Source organism: Peromyscus californicus, unplaced genomic scaffold (genome assembly GCF_007827085.1).
Source record: "Peromyscus californicus insignis strain IS unplaced genomic scaffold, ASM782708v3 Scaffold_14__1_contigs__length_90479793_seg_2, whole genome shotgun sequence".
NCBI lineage: Eukaryota > Metazoa > Chordata > Mammalia > Rodentia > Cricetidae > Peromyscus > Peromyscus californicus.
Genome location: NW_026294436.1, coordinates 45,807,316 through 45,835,108, shown reverse-complemented (window position 1 = coordinate 45,835,108; position 27,793 = coordinate 45,807,316). Strand labels below are relative to the sequence as shown.

The 27,793-nt window shown below is 37.0% G+C and overlaps 1 protein-coding gene and 1 long non-coding RNA gene across 6 annotated transcripts in view; one reads left to right on the top strand and one right to left on the bottom strand.

Moving 5' to 3' along the window:
• Nucleotides 1–27,793, top strand: part of Rabgap1l (RAB GTPase activating protein 1 like) — a 589,856-nt gene that overhangs the window by 372,423 nt on the left and 189,640 nt on the right. For all 5 annotated transcript variants that reach the window (XM_052737345.1, XM_052737344.1, XM_052737348.1 and 2 more), the window contains 2 exons: nucleotides 2,098–2,223; nucleotides 3,560–3,703. In XM_052737345.1, the coding sequence (XP_052593305.1) occupies nucleotides 2,098–2,223; nucleotides 3,560–3,703 (270 nt within the window). The remainder of the gene's footprint in view (nucleotides 1–2,097; nucleotides 2,224–3,559; nucleotides 3,704–27,793) is intronic.
• The window catches only part of LOC128109861 (uncharacterized), a 62,662-nt gene continuing 49,205 nt past the window's right edge, over nucleotides 14,337–27,793 (bottom strand). Inside the window, exons 2-3 of the long non-coding RNA XR_008217939.1 lie at nucleotides 26,903–27,001; nucleotides 14,337–21,196 (exon numbers count right to left, since the gene is read on the bottom strand). This is a non-coding gene — a long non-coding RNA (uncharacterized LOC128109861). The remainder of the gene's footprint in view (nucleotides 21,197–26,902; nucleotides 27,002–27,793) is intronic.

Genomic DNA, 27,793 nt, shown 5'->3' with positions numbered 1-27,793 from the left:
TTAAACCAGTCACTGTAATACATCATCGTTTAGGTAATAAAGAAGGCAAAGGAATTCCAGACTGTAAAGAGTCCATTTGTTTGATCACCTTATTAATAGCTCTCAAATCTGGTACCATTCTCCATTTCCCAAATTTCCTTTTAATGTCAAATATAGGAGAATTCCAAGGACTGGTCAATTCTTCAATATGTTGAGCATTTAGCTTCTCTTGTATCAGCTGTTCAAGTACCTGTAATTTTTCTGATGTCAAAGGCCATTGTTTTACCCAGTAGGTTTATCAGTTAACTATTTTAAAGGTAGGGCTGTTGGTACCTTTGCAAGATCAACAGCTTTTGTGCCCTGCATATGTATGATCTGAAGGATTGGTGACTGTTCTTGATAATACTTTTAATATTTCTCTCAGAAACGTTCTTTATTTTAGGGTTTGTTTCTGAGATTGGAGGAATATTAATCTGTGTTTTCCAATGCTGTAACAAATCATGTCCCCATAAACTCATTGCTGTGTTAGCCACATATGGCTTTAACTTACCTATCTGTCTTCTGGCCCTATACTTTCAACCCACCTTGTATTTTGTTTTACCTGAGATAAAGTTCCAATCCCCAGAAGCTGAATATTTACCTCTTGAAGAGGCCAATCTGGATGCCAAGATTTAGGTGAAATTATTGTTATATCCATTCTTTTGCCTACCAATCCTTCAATTACAATGACATTTATTCATAATTTTAGCTTTGTTCTTTGATCACTTATAGAAATTTGCCAAAACACTTGTTTTATAGTCTCTCCTGAAAATTTTCTAAAGAAATTTTTTTTCCTGGAGAAAATTTTCTGAAGCTGTTCTTTATCCAGAGCAGTATAGTTTTTCACAACAGATAGTCTTTTAATTGCTCTGTGGATGAGTTTCTCCAGTGTTGACAGGGAGTGATTGAACCAAATTTGATATCAGTGCCTGGAAGAGGCCCCCAAAAGGCATTTGCAGATGGCAGAGGGTTACCTTGCCTGTCCCTCGTTGATCTGCACTCATTAGTCCAATGTCAGCCTTTGCCACAGCTTCTACATACTCCAGACGGTTCGGACCTTCTGTTTGGATTATCTCTTGAAAAACATTGTTTTTAGGAAAGCCTTGCCTACAATCCCTTTTCAGACTACCTTGTTTGCCACAATTAAAGCTTATAACATTTTAATTTTTCTCAAAATTTTTAGAAATCACTTCTCCTATGACAGTATCATCATAAATGTGAGATCCAGTATCAGCTGTATTTCAGATCCATTCTTTTATGGATGCTGATCTTGCCTTTAAAGGCCTAATTACCCTTTTGCATTCTGAATTCACATTTTCAAAAGCCAAAGATTCAATTAATATTTGTCTGACTTCTGGATCTGGTATCACTCTATTTACAGCTGAAGTTAATCTTTGAAAAAAAAATCAGTAAAGGCTTAACACCTATAACCCTAGAACTTGGGAGGGTTAGGCAGTACATAATGAGCCCTTGTTAAAAAAAAAAAAACAAGCAGCAAATAACAAAAATCCACTTATCATTTGTCAGTCTAATTCTTCTTTTGTGACTATACCTTACCATAGCCCATTCCTATGTCAAAGGTGATGTGTAGACAAAGTTGCTTCTTGAAGCTATTGGTGATACAAAATTAACAGTAACTCAGTTATCCATTCACAGGAAGCTGATTAGATTAATTCTGGAATATTCACACAGTGGAATACTCTGCAGCTATTATAAAAATAAAGATGCAACTGTTTATATAACAAGAGGGAAATAATTTCAATATGTTAATAGGAGAAAAGCAAGCTATGTTATACATGTATGTGATATATATGTATATATATTGTATAGGAAAGGGGAAAGTAAAATAGAATGTAATTATTTTATAGAGAAAAATTATATGTAGTCTTTTTTTTAATGCAGAAACACTGGCAGGAAATATTGATTAGTTAGGAGATTTTGCTCCAAAGACCAGGGGGCAGGAGGTAAGACTAACGTCACAACAGGCCTTCAGCCATTTCTGTGGAGGACTTGAAAGACCTTTTCATGTATTCTGAACAAATGGCATTCATTCATATTTCATATGTGTGTTTCCTGTAGATGCCAGAGGAGCAAGCATTCTGTGTTTTGGTGAAAATCATGTATGACTATAAATTGCGAGACTTGTACAAAAACAATTTTGAAGATCTTCATTGCAAATTCTATCAACTTGAGAAACTAATGCAGGTAAGGAAAAGTGGGAAATTCTATCCACAAATTTGTTATAAAAAATACCTAATATAATTGATGAGCAATAATTAATTATGAAGGTTTAGTGAACACAACTGAAAATTAAATAGATTTATTTTATTGCTTTTGATTTTTTGACATTAAAAAGTTACTTTTTTTATTTTTCAAAAGTCAGTGTTCCTTTGGGGTTTTAAAAGTGTCAAATAACTATATCTAATAAATCAACTAGTTGGGCTTGATGACCATTTAGATACCTTATTTAAATTACCACATAGATACATTTGGGTCCTTTTCAAAGTGGTCATTTTGTACAATAAATGGTTTAGAGTGTGCGTGTGTGCATGTGCGTGTGTGTGTGTGTGTGTGTGTGTGTGTGTGTGTGTGTGTGTGTGTAAGAGAGAGAGAGAGAGAGAGAGAGAGAGAGAGAGATCTGTTTATAGAGGAAAATGAACCTGAGCTTTTCTGTGTCTTTGCTTCTGTCCTTCAGTTATGGGAAGGCTTGTGCTTGGCCTCTCATTCCTTGGAAAAGCGTTTGCATGTTTAACTAGTGAAAAAGTAAAGGTAGCATAAAGGCATTATTAAGAGCTAGTTACCTTTATGACACTCTTGTGCAATTTTACTTTGTCATTTTTCATATGATCAAGATTGGGTTTTAAAATATATATTTTATTATTTTTTATTTTTGTGTATGTGTATGTTTATTTGCATATGCATTTGTGTTTGGGTGCCCATGGTTGCCAGAAGAGGGCAGCAGATCTCCTGGGGCTAGAGCTGCAACTAGATGGGATCTACCTTACTTGAGTGCAGGGAACCAAACTCAGGTCCTCTGGAAGATCAGCAAGAGCTCTGAGCTGCTGAATCATCTCTCCAGCCCCTAGATAGGTTTTAATATCTGGTCATGCTTTGGAGTTCTCCAAGTGCTCAAGAATATTCTAAAATCATACTATATACCTCAGAGAATGTTGTTTGATGATTTACAAGGTGAAGATACATTTTGTTTCTAGGTAGGTAGGAGGTGAATCCTGTGTCTTCCCTTGGAGTGAGGATTTTCATTAGAATGAAGGTGTTCTGAGAGAACAAGATTTTCCCAGGGAGCAAGAACACTTGTGTTAGCAAGGATAATCTTTCATATAACAAGTCTTTGCTGTCTATACTTATCTGTCATCTGTTCAATTCTCATCTTCTGTCATCACTTCTGTACCCTGACATAAAAGACAACCAGTGCTGGAATACAATTCTAGTACAACAGAGAACTTGATAGAAATTGCAGTTTTTGCAAGAAATAAAGCTTCTTTGGCAATCATTCCCCTAAATCTTTCATTTTGACTTTTAGGAACAGCTGCCGGACCTGTACAACCATTTTTGTGATCTGAACCTAGAAGCTCATATGTACGCATCCCAGTGGTTCCTCACTCTTTTTACTGCCAAGTTTCCTCTCTGCATGGTGTTCCACATCATTGACCTACTGCTGTGTGAGGTACAGTGGCCAGCTTTCATACCTGTGGCAAACTAGAAAAGTCCACTTAGAACCAGTCCTTTTCTTTTTTCCCATACTTTTCTTTTTATCCCATACTTGCAAACCAAAATTTCATTTGAATTTTTAATAGAGATTATGTAATTTTATTATTTGTCAGTAATAAAAATATTAAGGCTTATGTAATTCCCACAAAATAAAATTAGATGGTTAAATTTGTGTAATTATATTCCTAATAAGCCTGTATCTGTGAATAATATATCACCAATATAACTTTTAAAAAGATTAAATAAATGTATTTAGAGTCAGGGGTTTTTACTATTGATGCACTTATATTACATTAGGGAATATGATTGAGCCTCCCTACCCCTCACCCCCACCCACACACAGTAATTAATTCCTCCATTTGTTAGCGCCCTTTGTGTTTGTGGTATTTTTGGTTCCTCCAAGAGAGAAAAATGATAAAAATTTTAGATCATGTAATCTTCCTTTGTTTTCCTTTCCTCCTTCACTTCCTCTTTCCTTTTTGCAGTAGTAGGATTCAAACCTTTGGCTTTATGCATTCTAGACAAGTGTTCTGCCACTGAAACACAGCCTTATCCCATTTCTATTTTTAGGCAGTGGAATGTGTCAGGAATTAATTTTTAAAAATTCGTTTGATATTTGTCTTTGTTTACTTTATTCTTTTTAGTTCCCTTAGTTGACTGTAGTCATTTTCTCTGTTTTCTTTTGGAGTGGTAGTGTGAGGGTTAAACCCTGCCTTATCCATGCATATATTCTACCACTGGTATATAAACCCATACCTACTTTTTCCTTTTAAATAATTTGTTATAATACACTTATCTTATATTCTATTGTCTATGAAAATGCCTGACAATTATCTTGAAAGGTAGTTTGATGAGCCAGGCATGGTGATGCACACCTTTAATTCCGGTACTCAGGAGGCAGAGGCAGTACAGTCTCCATGAGTTCCAGGCCAACTAGAGCTACATAGTGAGATGCTGTCTTAAAAAGCGGGAGGGGGAGGGCTGGAGAGATGGCTCAGCCGTTTAAGGCTAGGCTCACAACCAAAAAGAAAAGGTGGGGGAGGGGTAGCTTGCACATATTTAAATGAAGTATAAATGTACACAAATGTAAGACTATCCATTTTAATCATCATAGACATTAGTAATTTGACTTTAAAACTGGTATTTGACGGTGTATAAGCTATATAAAGCCTAAGTGTTATTTCTCAGCCTAATGAGAAACATCATTTTATAAGCAAATGTTGCTGGCCTTTTGTTCTCAAAGGCTCTTGTTATTAGTTGCATAGCATCTGAAATTGGAAAGCATTTTGTAGGCAAAGAAGGTTTTGAATCATTTGTGAAACACTTTGGTAAGGAAGATCTGAGTGCTTTGCTAGATTAACAAAAAGAGATCTTGACTCTTGATTATGTAACAGCCGTTGATGCTGATTGGTAATATATTCATTTTCCTATTCATTGTACTTATAAATCTGTCTATAAAATGCCATTTTAAACGTAGCAAGTGGGAGAACACAAAGAAGCTAAAACTTTCTTCAGTATGTATGATCGATCACAATATACACAAAGAAAACTTGGGCATTTATGCAAAAATCCTACTTTGCCTGATTATCCTGAATGGTTCTGACTTCCTTTTTAGTATAGTACTCTTTAAAAATGTTTTAGTTCTATAATCCTAAAACCAGCTAATATTCAAAATTAATTTTGATAAATAAATCTTCATAGGCTATCCCAAGTTATACACTGAGTTAAGGATGGTGCTTCATGAAATGAGGAAAGTGACTTGTGATATGTTAATGGTTTTTGCATTACATACAGTATGAGCTTGGAATTACTTACATCACTTCATATTGTTTTCTTAAAGAGGTTATCTATGTTCGTACTAGATTAATTTGTGATTTTCATTACAGAGTTTAGTGTGCTTAATTGTTCTGCTAAATGGATTTCTCTACTGCTTGTGATAGAAAAGCAGGGCTGTAGTGTAGTTTGCTGGACTGCTGACTTGCTGAAATTGTCTCCTGAGCCATGATACCTGGCACTGTTGTGGGTCTTTTGGAACCTGGATTCACGGTTTCTTGGGAGATTTAATCATGAAGATACTTGAATTTGTAATGTACTAAGTACTAAGAAAATCAATCAAATATATAGTAAAGAAATGCAAACAAAAAGCCTTCCTGTCCTTTGTCATCTCTGATCACAGTGGGTGAAAGATCACAGTGTTCATCACAATTAATAAAACCACCAGATGTTTCATTCTTTCACCTTCAGCCTAATACTCTGCAGCTGCTTTTTGTTTTTAATTATCATACAAATTAACTTTTTCATTATTGCATTTTAATACTTTTTTTTTAAATTTTCACTGTTCTTTAAAAATTTTTCTTTTCTCCCCTCTCCAGGACCCCTTTCTTTCTGGGACTGGGTTACCTCACATTAATTTCCAAATCCATTAATATTACCAAAAGTTTCATTTTTCCTTACGGTTGAATAAAAGTTCATTGTGTGTATGTACGTATGAGATTTTCATTATTCATTCTTCTGTTGGTGGACATCTAGGTGGGATACATTTCCTGGCTATTGTGAACAGTGCATCAGTTAACATGGATGTGCAAGTATCCATGGTACTATTTAGAGCTTTTAGGATGTACCCAATAGCAGTAGAGCTGGATCATATGAAAGTTTAGTTTAGGTTATTAGGAAGCCTCCTGTCCAAATTTGCTTCTCTGTTGTGATAAACACCTTGACCAACAGCAACTTGTAACGTGGCTTACTTCCTGATCACAGTCCATCACTGAGGAGAGTCAGGTCAGGAACCCAAGCAGGAGCAGAGGCAGGAACAGAGGAATACTGACTTGCTCCCCTGGTTTTGCTCAGGGGTGGCACTGCCCACATGAAAATGCCCAGTCATGGAGGCACTTCCTCAATTGAGGTTCCCTCTTGCCAGGTGACTCTAGTTGGCGCCAGACTGACAAAAAACCCAACAGGCACATCTCCACTGTTTGCCATAGTGGCAACACTAGTTTACATTCCACCAGCTGTGAATAAGGGTTTTGTTTTTGTCTCCAGATCCTTGCCAGCATTTGTTTTGTTAATGATGGCCGTTCTGACTGTAGTAAGGGGGAATCCTAAAGGAGTTTAAATTTGCATTTCTCTGATAGATAAGGATGTTGAGTATGCTTTATAACTTTATTGACCATTTGTGTTTCCTCTTTTAAGAAAGGTCTTTTTTTGCACATTTATTATTTATTGGCCAGCATTTTTAAGTTTTGCCTGTTTAATTTTTGAAGTTCTTTATATATTCTAGATACCATTACTATAGCCAAATCTGCCAAAATTTTTTCTCCCATTCTGTGGGCTATGTTTTCACTGTGTTGATATTTCCCTTTCCTATGCAGAAGCTTTTTGATTTCATGTGATCCCATATGTCAGTATTTCTTGTTCTGTTGGAATCCTTTTTAGAATGTTCTTGCCTTATCTTTGTCCTAAATTATTTTTCCTGTAGTAGGGTTTAAATTAAGGCCTTTAATCCATCTTTGTTTTTGTGTGTGATAGGTAGGAGATTCGGATCTAATTTCATTCTTTTTTTGTGATTACCCAGATTACCAGCACTATTTGTTGAATGGGGTACTTTTTATCTAATGTATTTTTAACACCTCTCTAGAGGACATTAGGTGGTCAGAGATGTACATTGATTTCTGGATCTTTTGCTCTTTCCCACTGGCCCACACACGTTTTTATGCCAGCACTGGGCTTTCTTTGTCACAGTATTTCTGTGTATAAATTGGAGGGCAGGTATTGTCATAGCTCCAGCAGTGTTTGTAGCTAGAGTTTTCCTGCCTGGCCCACAGTCAGGACAAATCTCTCTCACCCGCCAGTCCCAAGCCGCTCAAACCCGATCAAGTAAACACAGACACTTATATTGGTTACAAACGGTATGGCCGTGGCAGGCTTCTTGTTAACTGTTCTTACAGCTTAAATTAATCTATTTCTATTAATCTATACCTTGCCACGTGGCTTGTGGCTTACCAGTACTTTACATCTTCCTTGTCCTGATGGCGGCTGGCAGTGTCTCTCTCCCCAGCTTCCTGTTCTCTCAATTTTCCTCTCTGTTAGTCCCGCCTATACTTCCTGCCTGGCCACTGCCAATCAGTGATTTATTCATTGACCAATCAGCAACACATTTGACATACAGACCATCCCACAGCAGTGTTCTTTTTGCTTAGGATTGCATTCACTATCTGTGTCTTTTGTTTATCTGTGAATTTTAGAATTATCTTCTGTAGGTCTATGAAGAATGTCTTTGTGGGATTGCTTATGAATTTGTAGATTAATTACTTTTGGTAACACAGCCATTCTTACCCAATTGATTCTGGGAGCATGGAAGGTCTCTCTGCTATGCAGTGTCTTCTTCAATTTCTTTTTTCAGAGTCTGAAAGCTTTTACTGCAGAGATCTTTCACCTCATTGGTTAGGCTTATTTCTGTACCTGTGTAGCTTTCCAAAATGTGGGGTAGGCATAGTCATAGCATCAGGATTTCTAAGGAAGGAACGGACTAAAGTAGCTCTTCAGAATAAACTCCATGAGGAACAGTATTGTAGTGTGCCTCAGGATGTTCATTCTTTCCGCTAACTCATCTTTGTCATCTTTGTCAGGGATTATTTTGCAAAGGAGCTTTTGAGTAAACCTTGACTTCCTGCCTGTCTGCTTTTTCTCCTTGCCACTTTCCTTCTTCTAGTTAATAAAATATTTATATCAAATGCTATTCTTTTCTGTGTACTAAATATTCTAGTGGAAGAAATGGTCTTAAATAAACTGTACACTGTGTCATTTTTCGTGTCTCTTTCTAAGAAAACAGTACAGATCTTGATATTTGTCAATTAATATTTGGTTGCAAATGAAAGGCTAGGAAATTCTTTGAAAAATTTTGGTTTTTCAAAGTCATTCTAACTAAAAAATATTTGTCAGTAAAGTGTTTTACTCAAAAATCCTATTATAAAGTAAAAAAGAAACACATTGAGTTTGTCTTTACTCTTAAGTGGCAGATCATTATGTCATACATTCCTTCTTTCATTCTGAAGTTAGGACTACAAAGTTAATTTAGCACAAAGGGGATAATTCTGTCATTTTGGCAGTACAACTTGAATTTAAAAAAACTCCTAATTATTGATAATTGTTATTTAAAATGCTTAAACTTGACTGGATGGTGGCCTGTGCAGGTTCCCTAATTTGGTTGAAGATTTGTGGCAACAGGATATAAATAAAAAGTTTTGAAACATATTTCTTATGCTGAAATGAATGCACTATCTCTAAACTTTTAGCCAGCAATTGAGAGGAAAATCATTTTAACACCCTGTATTGATGTCTGTTTTTGAGATAGGAAGCCTACACATATTAATATTATAGTGCAAATATTGTGCTGTTAACCCACCAAGAATAAAATGCTGCTCTTTTTGAAATAACTTTTTGTTAGTGTAACAAAAATTACATTAATTAAGAATAATTGATATTTTCTCACAGAAGGAACATGCCTAAGGTAGTCAGCACCAAGATCACAAAAAATAGCATCTCATCTGCATTTCAGACTTGCTTTAGGATCGCCTCAAGTGTGTCCTGATATTCAGTACCATACCTTTGTCTTATGTGTTTCTGTACTTCATGTAATCATAAACAACAAAATTCCTGTATAATTTCTTTTATCCTCATCATGTTTGTAAGATTCATCCACATTTTTCCATCTAAACATGGTTTATCTTCTTCATTGTAGCTACACTACAGCTTATCTATTCTTCTGTTTCATTGTTGATAGCCTTAGAATTGTTTCCACATTAAGGCTGTTAAGTGTGACTGTGAGTGATCCTGTATTTGTTTTCTGTTGAACAGGCACACATTTCTGTGGATATATTCCTAGAAATGAAATTCCCTGCTTTGAGTGTATGTACCCTCAATATGAGTAGATGCTGCCAAATGCATTCTAAACCACTATAGCCATTGCCTTTTGAGTTGTTTTATTTAGTATAAGTATTCTTGTAACCAAGGGGAAGAGATTCATTGTACTTTTAGATAGCTAATCCTAGGTCAGATTATAATTCACAAAAATGCAGCAAAATGAAACTCATTTGGAGATTGAAGAGATTGATGTGACTTCTGAAATTCCATAGAGATAGGGACCAAGGGCTAGAACTAAAAGCTGAAGCACCTTTTCCCATTTTCTTGAAAACAGATTTTTTTTCACATAATATATCCTGATTACAGTTTACCATAGCTCCTTCAAGTTCTTCCTCATTTCCCCACCATCCTGATCGACTCCCTTTCTGTTTCTTATTAGAAAACAAATGGACTTCTAAGGGGTAATAATCAAATAAGATAAGATAAAACAAAAACTAATACATCAGTTCGATAAAACAAGCAGAAGGAATATACCCAAGAGAGGGCACAAGAAACAGAGATCCACTCATTCCCACACTCAGAAATAACATGAAAACACTAAATTGGAAGCCATAATATATACAGAGAGGACCTGGTGCTGACCTGTGCAAGCCACGTTCATGCTACTTCAGTCTCTGTGAGTTCATATATGCTTTGATCATATTGATTTAGAACGCTTTGTTTCTTGGTGTCATCCATCCACTGTGGCTCTTACATTCTTTCTACCTCCTCTTCCTTAGGATTCCCTGATAGAGACTTACCATTTAGGGCTGAGTGTTCCAAGGTCTCTCACTTTCTGCATAATGTCTGGCTGTGGGTTTCTGTATTTGTTCCTATCTGCTGCAGGAGGAAGCTTCTCTGATGATAGCTGAATAAGGCACTGATCTGTGAGTATAGCAGAATGTCATTAGGAGTCATTTTATTGCTACTTTTTTTTAGAATAATAGTATTTGGTTTTACCAAAGTCCCTGGGTTATCTAGTCTCAGATTATTGGTCTGAGATGTATGGGTTACATCTCGTGGAGTGGTGGGCCTTAAGTCAAATCAGATATTGGTTGGTTACTCCTACAAGCATAGTGTCACCATTGCCCTATCATGTCTTGCATGCAGGACAATATTGTAGATCAAAGCGTTTGTGGCTGGGTTGGTGTTTACGTTTCTTTTTTGGTATCAGGCAGCATACCTTCCTACGCCAATGACACTAGGACATAGGGGTGACGTCTCTATGTAGGCACCAGCTCAACTTCTCCATGTTCAATGGGTTATATTGGTGTTGTCTTCAGGAATGGGGCCTTGCTGTTTGTTTGTGGAGAGCAACCTATAGTCTTAGCAACAGCCTGGGTTGTTTGGGGGTTCCCATGGGACCTCTTTGGCCAATAGCTCAATTAAATGTAACCCAATCCCGGGACTAGAATCACTTTTGTGCCTATATGACAGAAGTTACCCTAATGGGGAAAATTCTGAAAGGATTCACTATTACAAGAAGAACAAAGAGACAGTAGAAGATTAGTTAAAAGTTAAGATCTTGATCCTTTCTGGATACCTTGCTCATGTTAGTTAACCTTTCTAAAGCTCTGTAGCTTCAGTTGTAAAATAAGACTCTCAGGTCAAATAAGATTGGGACAATGTATTTAGCACTAAATATCCCATTAAGTATAATATTCCCTTATACTGTGCTCTATTGATCTATATAGCCCTTTTAGTTACTTCTCAGTTTTTAAGTGAACCTGGCTTCTTAATCTCATCCCCAGACAAACCTACTTGAAATACTTTTTGGTAAAAGCAAAATTTTAGCCAGTGGCCTTAATAGAAGTTTCTTTTTATCTCTTTTCCTCTTAATGATTCAAGTAGTTCTCCCAAGTTTTCTTTCCCTCTCTTTTGTGTCACCTTTTTCCAAAAGAAGTAAGGAAAACTGCAACATTTCTCTTAGTCTTGACAAGGTAACTGACAGCGGGTGTTTAAGTTGACTCTTCCTAGATAGTTCAATTTTAAAATACGAAATATATTCAGCTTTATATAGTAACTTGATATTTCATGTAATTTAAGGAAATCATTGACCCTTCGAATTAGAGTATGTCTCTAAGTGCCTCCTTTCTTATAAGAATGATGAGAAAATGACAGTTCTATATTATCTGATGAAATACTGCCAAGGGTAATTCCCCTTTCAAGGAAGTCTTCTGACAAGATTTGAATGGGCTCGTTATATAACACTGTCCCCTTTTAGCCCCAACACCTCCCACCCCAGAAAAAAACCTCTTCAGAATAAGATGATCTAAGGATAGTTAAGAGCTCTGGAAAGAGTAAATGTTCCTGAAAATCCTCAAGAGTTGTTGGTGTATATGCATAAGAATACAGAAAACAAGTGCTTTGTGTAAATCAACAACAACAAAAAAACCTGTATAGGCTACTTAAAGTTTTACTTACCAATGGAAGTTCTGAGACCAAAAAAACATTCTCTCTAAAAATCTCATTCCTGAATCATGGCAGCATCCTCTTTCACAGTTAGCACCCCCATACCTGCATACATGCACACAATACCTTAGGAATAAATTTAAATACAGAACTAAAATAACTTTACAATAAAAATTATAAAACAAACCTGCAAAGACCTCCCATATTCATACATTAGACAATTTAGTATTATTAAACTCACAGATTCAATTCAGCCTTCATCAAAGTATCAAGATTTTCTTACCCAAACTAGAAAAGTAATCTCAAAAAGGAAAAAGAAAACAAAAAAACAAAGCCATAATACCACAATACCTGATTTCAAGCTACTGCAGGAACCATAATAACAGAAATGTAAAACCAGATACATAGGCCAATAGAACACAATATGAAACCCAGAATCCAATAAAGCCTTGTAACTGCAGCCCCTTAACAAAGGTGCCAAAAACACATTTGAAAAAAGACAACCTCTTCAATAAATGATTCTGAAACCATTATGTCTTTCCCTGTATAAAACTCAATTCAAAACAGATCAAAGGCCATACTATAAAACCTGAAATTATAAGAAGGAAACATGGATAAAGCATTGAAGATATTGGTATAGTCAGTAATCTTCTGGATAAGTTCAAGAAACAAAAACAAAAACTGACATTATATATTAACCTAATAAACTTTTGTACAGAAAACCGAGGGACAACCTACAGAAAAAAAGAGAGTAGGATATAGGATAGGAAGAATACTCAATAGCTGTTCATTGGGGGTAGACTAATATCTAGAGCTATAAAGAACCCCAAAACTGTATTTATGTGGCAGGAGTTACCACGAGGATGAAAGTGGTTTTCCCAGGTGAGGCTTAACTACTGCACTCTGGATGTGCTGACTTCTGTGATTTCCCCAAATGTGGGAGATGCTGACTGTAGTTTACAGTAGTGGGAGACTGTGTTTGCATTCTACCCTTAAGTATATGAACTAAAAATCTTAACAGTTACCAAAAAGCAAGTTATTCAATTAAAAGGGACACATGAATTAATAGGTCATAAAGGAAGAAATATAGTGGCAAATGAGTATATGAGAAAATACCCTGTGTCTTTAGCCCTTAGAGTAATGCCAAAAGTGATACTATCTCACTGTGTTTAGAAGGAATGTTATAAGAAACAATGTAGAATATAGAGGAAAAAGAACTTGTATACATCATTGGTCAGGATGTAATTGTGGTGGTTTGAACAAGAATGTCCCAAATAAGCTTACATATTTGCATGCTTAGTCCCCTGTACCTGGAGTTTCCTCTCCGGGTCCAGCCAAGCTCTGGCAGTCTGACAGCCCACTTATAAAATAAACACACAGACGCTTATATTATTTACAAACTGTATGGCCGCAGCAGGCTTCTTGTTATCTAGTTCTTATATCTTAAATTAACCCATATCTATTAGTTTATAAGTTGCCACATGGCTCGTGGCTTACTGGTATCTTAACATCTTCTCATGGTGGTGGCTGGCAGTGTCTCTCTTCACTCCGCCTTCCTGTTCCCCGAATTTTCCTCTCTCCTTGTCCCACCTATACTGCCTGCCTGGCTACTGGCCAATCAGTGTTTTATTTATTAACCAATCAGAGCAACACATTTAACATACAGAACATCCCACAGCAGTCCCCAGTTGTTGAATTATTTGGAATGATAGGAGGTGTGGCCTTGTTGGAGGAGGTGTGTTGCTGGGGGTGGCCTTTGAGGTTCAAAAGCCCACTCTAGGCCAGGTTTATATCTCTCTCTGCCTGCTGCCTGTGAATCAGGATGTAAAGCTCTCAGCTACTTGCCCAGTGCCATGCCTGTATGTTTCCCACCATGATGAGAGTGGACTAGCCCTTTAAAAAACTGTAAGCAAGGGCAGAAGAGATGGCTCAGTGGTTAAGAGCACTGACTGCTCTTCCAGAGGACCCAGGTTCAATTTCTAGCACCCAGATGGCAGTTTACAACTGTCTGTAACTCCGGTTCCAGGGAACCCAGTACCCATGGCAAAACACCAATGCACATAAAATAAAAATAAATGCATTTTTAAAAACCAAAAAAAACTGTAAGCAAGTTCCCCTAAAATGCTTTCTTTTATGAGTTGGTCAGCAACAGAACAGTAATAAAGACATTATGAAGAAAAATATGAAGCTTTTCTAAGAATCTAAAAGTAGAACTTCCACATGGCTCAGCTATTCTCCTGACATATATTCAGTGGAATGAAATCAGCACACTAAAAAGATACCTGTTTGCACATTTTTATTGCAGACATATTTACAGTAGCTAAAATACAAGATCACCAACATGTCTGTCAAGTAAATTGGTAAGTGAAATAGAGTGTACATATAACAAGGCATTATTCAACCATAAAAAATAAAGAAATCCTGCCATTTGCAGCAGAATGGGTGGAAGTAGAAGTTATCATGTTAACCAAATAGGCCAGACAGAGACAAATATCGTGTGTTCTTTCATATGTGGAAACTTTAAAAAAAAATGACCTATGAGTAGAATAGTAGTAACTAGTAACTGGGAAAGGTACTAGATCTGTGGGAGGCAGGGTTAAAGAAGGGTGATTAGATATGACCAGTGTACACTATGCACATATGTGGAAATATCACACTGGCTCCCATTGAATGTGTATAATTAACAAGTGTTATGTAAAAGTAAATGTGATCCCATTACTGGGCCTCAACTAACTCCTCCCCATATGCAAGGATCTTAATGGTTCTCAAATCAGGTAACTACTCCTTTCTTATGTTTTCATTACTTTTGACATTAGAGAGGGGAGCAGAAATCACAAGTCAAAATGGAAGAATCAGTGTTTATGCATCTTGTGACTTAAAGGACATTTATTAAACTAAATAAATTACTAGGAATAAATTTAAATCTAAATGCCTGACACTGTTATATTTGGACATGTAACAGTCAATGTTATTCTATTGACACAGTGGCTGCACCTGAATCTACTGCTATTTCAGTCAGTAATTGCAGTTCTGCAGTTACTGGCCCAATTCTCAGGTAGTGGCCTGACTTTTATGTCCTGCCAGATCCACCTCCTGCCACTACCATCAAATATAGTTTTTAACTAAATCTCTGTCATTCTGTTTATCAATAAGACCCAGGAATCAGTGGCTGGGGTGAAAACCTGCAAGCTCAGAGGTTGAGGAGCAACTAGCTGACCTTCCCTCTTTGCTACCATCTCAGAAAGAGAGCAAGAGAACATTCTTCTGCTCTGCCAAACCAAAAAATGACCACCACACTCAAAGTCCCTCACTAATACTTTTTGTGTGTCTCTCTATCCATCTTCCAGACTCCCTCTGACTCTCTATAATTACTTTCTGTCAACTAGTTTCTGGCTCCTCCTGACCCAAGGTTGATTTTTATTTAATTAATGCAAATGTAAACTCAGGGTTCACAGTGTGATCCCACAACAAGTAAAGGAAAAAATGGACAAAGCTCTTGTCTTCGTGATGTTTTTGTCCTTGTAGTACTCAGGCAATAAACAAATAACTAAGTAGACCATACTGTATATTGATGAGAAAGTATGGTGGAGAAAAATAAAGGGAGGAAAAAAATACAACAGAGCTGGCATGTACTGTTACACATTCTGTCCTGAATCACTTTATGTTACAGTATTGAAAACAGTGTGGTGCATTGGGGGGGGGGGCAATGGGAGACTAGTTAGAAGGCAGAGGCAGGCATCAGGGTAGAAGATGATGGTTGATTGGACCACAGAAGTGGCAGTGGAGGTGGTGAGAATTGGTTGTATGGGGCACATTTTAAAGGTAGAGGCAATAGGATGTGCTGGTGGATAGTTCAGGGCAAGTTATTCTTTTAATGTAGTGAAAGGAAGAGTGGTTGGATTTATCCCTTCTGTTCCTCCAGGAGCATCTTGGAATCATTACTAGGGAATGTTGCTGCTGTGACCTTGTGGAATGATTAGGGAATGTTACTATTACATACTCAATTCTGACAGTGCTCAGATTACAATGTCTTTCTGGTGATTATTGTAGAAGCTGGTGTTGATACTCTTGAGGATATTTAAGGTCAATTTTAGTATCATTAAATTGAAAATGTAGAGTGGAAAATTATGAAAAATGAACAGTAGGAGAGTAAGCACTTGGCACTTTACATAAAGCTGCACATTCATTGCTGATGACAGGAATGTTATTTTGCTTTGGTGAAATCTGCATCATATTATTTTGAAGAGCCAGAATACTTTGAGTGTGTTCAATAATTCAGTGTTGGTTGTATATTAGTGCTCATGCTTAGAATAAGATTTAAGTTATAAAGTGTCAGATTGTTTTTATTATTCTCATAAAAATCTCCTACTTCCTACCTGGAATAAATAGAGTTACTCTGTAGTATTTTTTTGTTGTTGCAAAAATGGAAAAAAAAAAACCTCATCATGATTAAAGTAGGTACACATGGATTGAGTAAAGTAAGCATATTCTTTTAAATTTATAATTAAATATTTGAAACATGAAAAAAGTATTAAAATGTACACTGAACTCTTATGTATCTGTGTGTCTAGCTAAGAGATGAATACATTTAGAAGCTTTATAGGTATTTCTTTCTGACTGTACATAGGCCTCCCTCAAAGGAGCCATTATACAGAGCTAAATGTTAATCATTTTTCACATGCCAGTACTTTATTACATGTCTATGAATCAGAACAATGTATAACTGAATATATCTGGAAACAATGTTACACTCATTGGTTTATCAGTGGATATCAATTTATCTACCTCAGTAGATCTTAAACCTTCCTTCTTCCTCTAAATCATCTTCTGTTTAGTAACTTCCTAAATGTCCTTCCCACCTGTCCTGGTTTTTGTTTGTTTTTAATACCAACGTGCTTTGGGGAATCCAGGAAAACTTTCCAAAACACACCTCGGGTTGTGTTGCTTTTGTGCTGAAACCCCTTCTACTGTTTCTCACTCCACAACACATTTTCACTGGCTGGTGGCCTTCCCTTCCCTCTCAACAGCATACTAGTCAGTCTTTCCTACTGCACTTCAAGACTGCCTGCCTCTTCTAGGTTTTGCAGCTTTGAAGTTTTTTTCTTGTGCCTCCATCACTGTCCTCACTCCTTAGCCACACTGCTTCCTGTCTAAAGGGAAGTGCTCCTTCCTCTAAGAAGCTTTCAATAAGTGCTCACAATTTTTGTTTGTTTTGAGACAGAGTCTCTGTCTGGCCTGGAACTCAGAGATCCACCTGCTTCCACCTCTTGAGTGCTGGGAGTAAAGGTGTATGTCACCATGCCTACCCTGTGTTGCTTTCCAAATGCCTATTTCCCCTGCTAGATTACAAATGCTCAAAAGGTAGAGTAGTTTTGTGTGTGTGTACTACTGAATACCTTGTGTCTAACTTGACATACACATATAAACATCTATTGGAGGAAAATAGGGATGAAGAAATAGTGGGCAAAAGTGTTTTTATCATCTTCATTTAAATTCTACAGGCTGAAAAATAACTTACTTCAAGTTTTACAAGAGAAACAGTAAGTTAAGACCTTAGAGATTCCTTCCATTTCAGTTAAGATTTCTACGAAAAAGAAACCTAGGTAGTAACTCAAGTACAGTGAAGATTTATTGTGAACATAGAGAAAATGTAGTTCCCAGGAAGGGCAGGCATCCAAGTAACTACAGGTGACCATGCTGTAAATCAGATGTTCTTGTCTTTTGGCCTCCCCATTTGTAGTTCTAATTTTTGGATGTCTCACGTATCAGAAGGTATGAATGGCATTTCACCTCCAACACATTGGATTACCCTTAACAATCTCCTTATGTATCTTTTAGATAAAATTTCTGAGACTAAACCTGACTGATCTGACGTGTCTTCGGATATGCCAGAATAGTCGTAAGTCACAGAGATGGGTCACCTTAGGCCAGTTGCCCATCTGTGGGAATTGTATCCTGTGTAGGGAATTGAACTAGGCAAATCACATGACCTTTAATCCTCCTTCCAGGAGCTGTATATGAAGGCAAAGTACCTGAGAAGGGATATTTTGGATTTGACAGAGGAAACCAGTTCTAGTGTTAACATAGCTCATAAAGCAAAATTCCTAGTGTTGATTACATTAGAAAGTGGTATTTGATAAATATATTTATTAAGTAAAATTCTCTTGCATCACAAAGACAAGCTATATTTTATATAGGGAGTGGAACAATTACAAAACAGGATTTAATCTTTACAATTATAGTTTGATCCTTAAAGTTAAACTGTTTACTGTATTCTATGTCATTCCATTTATAGGTAGCATTTTTAATAAAGACGACATGCAAGCTTGACCTGTACTAGTCATTTTAATGACTACCTGAAAAGCTGTGTGGAGTATTTGAGTACTTCCCATTCTCAGGAAGTTGGGTTGTAAAAATACTTCTTAACTAGTTCTTACTGAAAGATTTCCAATGCAGTTGTTAGTAGTAATAGCCTCTTATTTATAGATTAATTATATTGTGTCATATAGTAGCAACAAGATCTATTTCTAAATGAGACTTGTGTGAGAGAAGCTACTTGCATTTATTATTCTGTTTTATACATAGCCAAGTTTAGCTGATAAATTTCTGGACTCTTCTTTTTAAGTCTTGAAGAACAACAGTATCTTAGCAGGTGGGCTTTATTGGAGTGTGTTTGTGGATGACACACTGCTGTGGGATGTTCTGTATGTCAAATGTGCTGCTGATTGGTCAATAAATAAATCACTGATTGGCCAGTGGCTAGGCAGGAAGTATAGGCAGGACAAGGAGGAGAATAAAGCTGGGAAGTGGAAGGCTGAGTCAGAGAGACACTGCCAGCCGCCACGATGACAAACAGCATGTGAAGATGCCAGTAAGCCATGAGCCATGTGGCAAGGTATAGATTAATGGAAATGGATTAATTTAAGCTGTAAGAACAGTTAGCAAGAAGCCTGCCACGGCCATACAGTTTGTAATCAATATAAGTCTCTGTGTTTACTTGGTCAGGTCTGAGCGTCTGTGGGACTGGCAGGTGAGAGAGATTTGTCCTGACTGTGGGCCAGGCAGGAAAACTTTAGCAAGAACACACCCTCCTAAAAACTGCATACCTTGTTCTCATCCACATACAGTACTGTCTTATACATCCCTTATCTATTTGGCCAATTTAGAAATAGATTTTTGCATTTAAAAAATTTTAAAGAAATTCTGATTATTTTTGTCCTTTAGCTCCACAGAAATAAACAGGTTCTTTTTTTCTTTCTTAAGACAAAAGTAACTAAGTTATTAAAATAAATCACTATGTACTCTCCTACTAAGGTTGAGGCCTTATCAATTCATAGTCCAGTGGTATCTCATTTTGTAGTACTATTAATTTCATATCACAGATGTGTCTCACTGCTCTGGCAGGACTTCTCCATGATAAATCACTTTGGGGACTGCATTGTTTGACATTTTAACCAAATAAAGATTGATCTTTTTATTGTCTAGGGCCCCTTAATTATAGCTGTACATATATAACATTACTAGCATGCTGTCAGCTGCCTGTTCTAAGACTGCCATTGTATTAGGCAGAAGAGGCATAAAAGACCTTCTGGCCTCCTATGTTTTAGGTTGTCTCACTAGAGTATTCAAAAGCGCTGATTTTTTAGATGTCCACTTGACATTTTACCTCTTTTCTGTGTCCTAGTAGTGCAACCCATTGTGCTCTTCATTTCTGAGGACTAATGCAGGAAAATTCTTACATAACGAATAAAACAATTTTCTGTTTGCACAGTACTTCCTTGACCTAAGAATTGGAGCTCGGGACATGCCATAGTCTGGTTGTTGTTCCTTAAGCTATCTAATTGTTTCTTATGAAAGACACTTAAAGCATTTGAAAGTGCAATTACTTAAAGCATGTCTAGTTGTTCCTCTAGTATCCCAGTGAAGTAGGTACATACTACTTTAGACGGGGATTTTAATTTGCTTGTTAACAAATACACAAGTTTCTATTTTGTTCATAAGAATTCTTAATACAAAGAAAAATTAGTTCCTTCTTAATGTACAGGTTGTTTTTGAGTAGAGAGGCTAGGGATTGAACCTCGCCTTGTGCATGTTAAACAAGCATGCTACCACTAAGCTAAATTGGGGTGTAACTAACTTTCATTTTACTTCTACTTTTAAGACAGGGTATTGCTGACACAGGCTAGCCTTGACTCATTCTTTAGCTTAGGTAGACCTTGAAATTGTGGTCCTTCTGCTTCAGACTTCTGAGTAGTGGGGATTATAGGACTGCACCAGCAGGCCCAACTTCCAAATCTCTTTTACCCTGCAAATCTCTTTTACCCCGCAACATCTTAAGTCATTGTTTATTTGTAGTAACAAAAATCTCCATGAAAAGATGAACGATAGAACCCTGATAGTATTTAAACCTGTAGTTTTTGAGCCCTTTCTTTTCTTACTAAATAGAACCAAAATACATTTTTATTCAACAGTTTTCAACTTGAAAAGTAAATAAATTACAATGACCTGAAACTAATGTTATTGAACATATTTAAGTGAGTTAGCATTGAAATACACTTAAGTTTCCAGGGATCTTAAAAAGAACCTGTAGAACCTCAGGTTACTCTGCCTGCTTACCTATCCAGTGATGTGCTAACTCTTGCTCCTGATCTTTCCCCATCCCTCTTAATCATAGTTTCTTTATGTTTACATCTGGTAGTGAATTACATGGAAATTTCAGAAATGCAGGTTTTGAGATATCTTAATGTCAGATACAGTCCAAGCCTGAAATCAACGGCACAGTCCCCACTGGTAGTTGATTAGTCATACTTTTGAGTCCTAAAGATGAAGGGAATGACTGTTCTCTGAACTCTACTTACACATTAGAGTCTGCAGGGAACCCCTCTAGGGTGGGGATCGTTGGGATGGGACTTCTCTACATGTTGCTCTTGGACAACACTAGACTCTGCTCACCCACTCCTTTCTTGGTACTTGAGGTGCTTCTCTGTAGAGCCTTTGTCTCTTGTCCTTCCACAGTATCTTCTTTCTCCCTTCTGTTTTTAGTCTTTTCTTCTCTGGTCTTCCTTTTCTGAGATTTTCAGCCTGCTTTTCAGTTATGCAGTTTGACTTAATTTTATACTGGAAAGTGTTTCAGCTCTAACTGGAATAAAGCAGATGAAAGGAAAGCTTTTGCATTGGTCTTAGGATATACCATAAACAAGTCAAAAAGACATTCTTAATTGCCAAGGTGACAGCTCTGTTTGGAAAATCTCTGCTTGGAGCTATTTTGTAAAGACTTCTTTTATCCTTGTTAGGAAGTGTCTAGTCTTAAAGGGAGAGAAGGAGGAACTTTAATTCTTCAAGAACAGATTGATAAAGGAGGGGAACAAACCCTACCCTGACTTATCTGATGTTGCAGTCGGCTTTCTCTCTGCTCTTAACATCTAATTACCTCATCCATTTTTGAGACCCTTGCTAACATATATCTTCATACACTATTTTACTGAGAATCAAACATTTCTTCAGGTAGATCAGGCTTAGTGTGAGGAGAGTGGTGATGCAGAGCAATCTGAAACCCTCTGTGGGGAGTAGGAACAGCAAAAGAAAGAGCCATGCTGAAGCTTTAGCCACAGCTATGACAGTGGGCTGATGACAGATCCTTCAGGCAGAGGCAGCACATTCCTCATAGTGACTTTGAATCTCTGAAGCTTTCTTCATGCAAATGTTTAAAGTGACTTTTAATGTCATGATGAGGAACATTTTTATCTATGTATTTTTCTCCAACACATGCAAACCACTTTTAAATATCTTTGGTAAGGATAATTCAGAATTTTATTTGAAGTTTACCAACAAACTTGAATTATATTTTACCTACTTTATTATCTTCAACTTTGAAATCTCCAGTAGATTTGATACCAGATAATACTTTGAGCCAAGTGGAGTTTCACCCATTTACTCTAATCTTGCAAGCGGTAGAATTACACCAAGTCAGTACATATCCATTAAATATTCTTCAGTTCAGGAAGGGTCTTTGAACTTAATCATTTTGATAACATCATTGAAATAATTGGCACTTGCTTACAACAAAATAAGAAATTAGCACTGTTTTCCATTTGTCTTTAATAGGATTATACTAATGATTTTAGATCAGACAAGGACAATTCAAATACACAAAAGAGAATAAAGTAGACTAGGTGCAGAACAATGCAGAACACCTGGAACTATAGCTCAAGCTCACATTATTTGGCCAAAGAGAATACATCATCAGTCCAAATTCAGCTAAAGCCTGTAGAGTCTGGCCTTTGACTTAGAGAGAACAAGGACATATAATTTCGTGGAGGGATATTTGGAAATGAGGAGATGACTTAATCATGATAAATTGCTATGTTTGTGTTTTAGAAGCCCATATTGCAAAAGCTGCATTTCTGATGATTACAGAAACAAGACTCTGCTGGAAGAGTGTAATTACACTTGAAAGCATCAGATGGCATTTTTCCAAGCATAGTCCATAGACAGTTTTCATCAGAATAATTTGGGGCAGGGAGCAATTTCAAAACTTATTAGAAAGCTACAAAAATAAAAACTATGAGATGGCCAGATGTGGTAGCACATGCCTATAATCCAATAATGGGAACTGAGGCAAGATGACCTCTAGTTTGAGTCTAACCTGGACTATATAGAAAGGTCCTATCTCAAAACAAAAAGCAGATAAGAAAAACAATAAACAACAACTTGTGAGCTAATAACATACACATATAACTATATATTACTGAGATGAGGAATTGAAAGGCTGGAAATAAATCCATGTAGTTGAGGGCAGTTGATTTTAAACCAAGGTGCCAAGGCAATTAAATAAGAAAATATTAGTCTCAAAGAAAGATTGCTGGATAACTGGATATTGACATATAAATGAGTAAAATTGCACCTGTACCTCCTAGTATATATACAAATGAATTCAAAATAGAGTGAGCAGAGATGTTAATGTAAAAAATAAATCTATTATAAATCTTAATAGCTATGGGTGAGCTAGTGAGTTAATTTATAAGATATTCATGGTGGCTAGAGAAATGGCCTAGCAGTTAAGAGCACTTGTTGCTCTTCCAAATGACCTGGGTTAAATCCCCAGCACCAGCATGGAAGATCACAACAGTCTGTAACTCAGTTCCTAGAGATCTGGCACCCTCTTCTGGCCTCTGTGGGCACCAGGCAAGCACATGGTGCACAGACATTCATGCAGACAAAACACTCACACATAATTAAAAAAAAAAAGACATCCATAGTAGTAGAAAAGGAAAGAAAGAGCAATAAATAAGTTGGAATATATAGTGTGGTGGGTAGAGTACCTGCCTAGTATATGTGAGGCCCCTAGGGCTCTGAAATTGCTTCCTAGTTTCTCAAGAAACCTGTCTGACAGGAAAGAGTCTTTCAAGTGCAGTCCTAGAGTACCTGTTTCATAAAACCCTCATTTTTTCAGTTACTAAAGTTTGAAGAAATAAGAATTAGCAGCTATATGTGTGCACACATTGAACCATTGAGCTGTATTTGAACTAAGGAATCTATGCTTTGGTATAATTTCTGTCAAATGCAATCATTGCCAAGGATAACTAGGGTAAAATGTTCTGTTCCACACAGGAGTTACTGAGCTGTATGGATATGGTCCTCTCTGTGGAGGAAAGTGAAGAGCAAGATGGAGAAGCAGGGTAGTTGCTAAGCTATACAGGTGTCGTCCTCTTCATGGAGGAGAGGCAAGAAACTGTACTTCTTTCAATTCTTTGAATTCATTAGTTTGTCACATTCTAAGAATTAAGATAATAGTCAAAGGTAATGAATTCAGAGAAATGGAAATGTTACAGGAGTATCTAGCAGGGTTTCTTTGGTTGTGGCATTTTTAGTGTTGGTTGTAGGGTAAAAATCATAGCATGCTGACTTTTTTTCAATGCTTTTTTTGGTCAGATGTTACCATGAGCATATCAACAAAGCCAAGTTGACAGAGAACAGACACACATTTTAACAGCAGAACTTCCTCAGCAATTGTATCTGGATCTGATTTGTTTCACACCAATGCAGGAACAAGTGTGATTGAAAACAGGCATGAGGATTTAGAACAAGTGGAAACCTTTTAGAGTTAGCAGTTTCCAACCTGAGTGAAGGTGGGCCTGCATTTTCCCATTGCAAAGTATTTGGGGGCTTATTCAAATGTTCACTTCCATTGAGTTAAAAAATAGTTTATAGTCTTTCATCATGTCCTATTAATATTAATTAAAACATCTCCTTTGAAAATCTAAAACTGCTCTTGTCCCAAATTAACACAAGTTTTAAAAAACCTCTAATTTCAGATATCTTTCTTTGGGTTAGTATCTCATGACCAGTCTGACCTTGAACTTGCAGTGATATTCCAGATTCTGTGTACCAAGTTGCTGGGATTACAGGAGTGAGCCACCATACCTGGCTTCACAAATAACCATTTTCAAAAGAAGGAGAGCCAGTGATGAGATGGCTAAGTAAGTAAAGGCGTTTGCCACCAAGCCTGATGACCTCAGGTTGATGCTCAGGATCTACATGATAGGAGAGAATCTACTTATGCAAGTTGTCCTTTGACCTTCTCACATGGGCTGTGGTACCCCTCCCTTCCAAAAACACATGAATGAATGAATGTAAACATTTTTTAGTATATGTGCTGCCAAAGTGAGCATGTAAAAAAAAAATTTAAAGAGTAATACAGTTTGATACACAATATGTCTGTATGATTAATACTATTCCCTCTTACTTTAAGTCTGTTTCTTTGTTGACAACAAAAATAGATAACCAGGCTTAAAAGGTTTTACATTTACGTATATTAGAATGGTTTTGTTAAATATAAATGCACTCATAAGACAGGTGTTTTGTTCAGTTTGGGTCTTGGATTAGAATGGGACTACCTCTTCTTCTCCCTTTCTTACAATATGCATTTTTAATTAAAATATAATTATCATTTCCTCTCTTCCTTCCCCCCTCATACCTTCTCAAATTGATGACCTCCCTTTCTTTGATTATTATTGTTACATATATACTTGTATATGTACAAATGTATAAATACAACTTGCTCACTCTGTTTTTTGTTGTTGTTGTTTTTGAAGTTTTGGGGGGTTGTGTGTGTGTACATGATTTTCAGGGCTGACTATTTTGTGAGGGATAACCAATCTAGGGCTCATCCCTAGAAGAGAATAATTGTCCCTCTCTCAGCAGCCTATAGTTCTTCGTCTAGGGGTTGGATTTTCCCCCTTCCCCAGCATGTCTTTTGATGTTGGCGTTGTTCCGGTCACTTCTCTATTTGATATGAGCTTCTGTCCATACTGCTTTGTATCTAATGGGATCCTCTGTGCCTGGCTCTGAAGCACAGGAATCTGTTTGTCTTCTTTCGGTCAAATTTTGTGACTTTGGATGCTCTTTCATCTTTTGGGTACATTGGACCAGGCTCAACCCTCCGGCATTATTTTTTGTGCTCTATTTTAGGCCGATAACATTACTTAGTGGTGCCTGCCTGGGGATTTGCTGTTTTATACGTCTAAAATAACTAAACATTGGCAGTTCCCTGTGTTTCAGTATTTGAAAACATTGATGTGTTGGGGATAAGACCCTAAGAACTAGCAACCTGTGATCTATACTGAGGACTGTATGCTATTGAGTCTCAGTGTTGCTGACTGAGACTGTCACTACATGACGCATGAATAAAATCCTCTGACACAGTTATTGAGTGTATATGATGTATCTGAAAAACAATGGCCCCAAACTCAGAACTGCTCTGAATTGCAAATCACTCTGTTCTTGAAGACCTGCATGCTTACATTTTGCTGCCCAGTAGAGCCATAGCTGTCTTTGTGTTGTTTAGTCATGTGTTCACATGTTCTAGTAAAAGTTGTCTTCCAAAGAGATGTAGCATGTTAGCCTTGGCTTCCTCTCCTCACACCTAGCTTTCTCTACCTGAGGGTTTTGAAAGCCCAGTTTGGGAACTACAGTTACATGAGTGGGAAGCCATTGAAAATGGAAATTGTGGCAATCACAGGAAGACACTGATGGTTCTATAAAGATATCTGAGACAACCAAAATTGTGGTGGTGTAGTATCAATGACCATGTGTATCTTAAGAACAAATGCTGAACTGAGCATGTTAGTACATGTCCATAATCTCAGCACTGGGGCTGAGGCAGGAGGATGGTGAATTTAAGGCTTCCTTGAGCTACATAGCTAGTTCAAGACTGTTCTGGCCTACATAGTGAGTTTGTGTCACAAAAACAAAACAATGAAATGTTGAAATGATTTATTCCTTGCTGTTATGAATTTGTCCTTTAGCTTTTGTGTCTTTTAAAAAATATACATTTACTTTTGAGGAAGGCGCATGTGCCAAGGTATATGTGAGGAGGTCAGAGGACAACTTTTGGTAGTCAGTTCTCTCCTTCCACTGTGTGCTTGAACTGAGGTGAGTGCTTGAGCAGCACGTGCCTTTACCTGTGGAGCCATATCTCCATCAACAGCAGTTATTTCTTTTATCTTCTGTATTAAGTGTACATTCCAAAGTATGTTATATAATACCGAATTGTCTAGCAGTAGTTTATTTCTGCAGAATTGTGGGGGAAGAAACATGTTATGTAATATATGCAGAGTTTGCAGACTAGATTTTCTGGCTAGTTCTCTGATGTGGTTTCTTAAACTTGGTGAAAATAATTCATAGAAAACATTTGTGCATTATATTCATCATGGTAACATGACTTTTAAAGGTTAGGTTGCTAAATCTTCATATTAGAGTCTCTGAAGGTTTAAAGACATTGAAAGGAGTGAAAACTGATGACTGTTTAATTTAGGATACCAATATGAGACAGGCTAAGACTCACAGCAAGGAGTAGGACACCAGGAAGGAAAGCCCAGTGTAGCTTGAAGTAAGACTTGGTCTTTGTCTCCAGAAAATACTCAATAGTTCATCAATTCAGCATCTAGGATACCAGAAAAGAATTAAATTAATATTGGATACAATATATGCTGATATTGAGATAATCTTAAGAGATACTGTGGCTAATAGAATAGATAATATTCTTACATCCTTGCCACAAACTGACTAATAGACATATAGATAATAAATACTAAAAAATTTGTGTGATTATAGAAAGTGCTATGAAGGAAAAGTTCAAATTACCTAAAATTTTTATAATAAGGAAACTTATTTTAGACTAGAGGTTCAAGAATGGCTTAAATAAGTAGTAACTGGAGCTGAGATCTGAGGGATGAGTAGGAGAAATTCCACTGATGGGTGGTGGAGGTGCACACTGAAGTTCTTGGGTGTAAGTTTCTTAAAGTAGGAACTTGAGAACACAGAGAACAGTAGGCCAGAGGTAAGTAGGAACTACTGCAATGCTTCCCTGAATCTATGGGGTTCATCCCAACTTCATTGAAAATCTCTTCAAAATTTCTGTGTGTGTGTGTGTGTGTGTGTGTGATGTATGTGTGAAGGTATGGGCACATGTAAGGAACATGTGTGGTGGTAAGGATGATTTACAGGAGTCTGTTTTTCCTTCCACCTCTATATGGGTCCAAGCTTATTTGCCAATCACCTTTACCCAACTGAGCCATCTCATTGCCCACTCCTCCTCCATAGAAGATCTTAAATGTCCAAGTAGTTGCAAGGTGTGGTTTTAATGGTTCTGAGATGAATGTGGCTATAGTGAATTCAATGAATGGGATAATGAGACCAGGGAGACACTACTGCTTGGCAAGAGCTGATGGTGGTA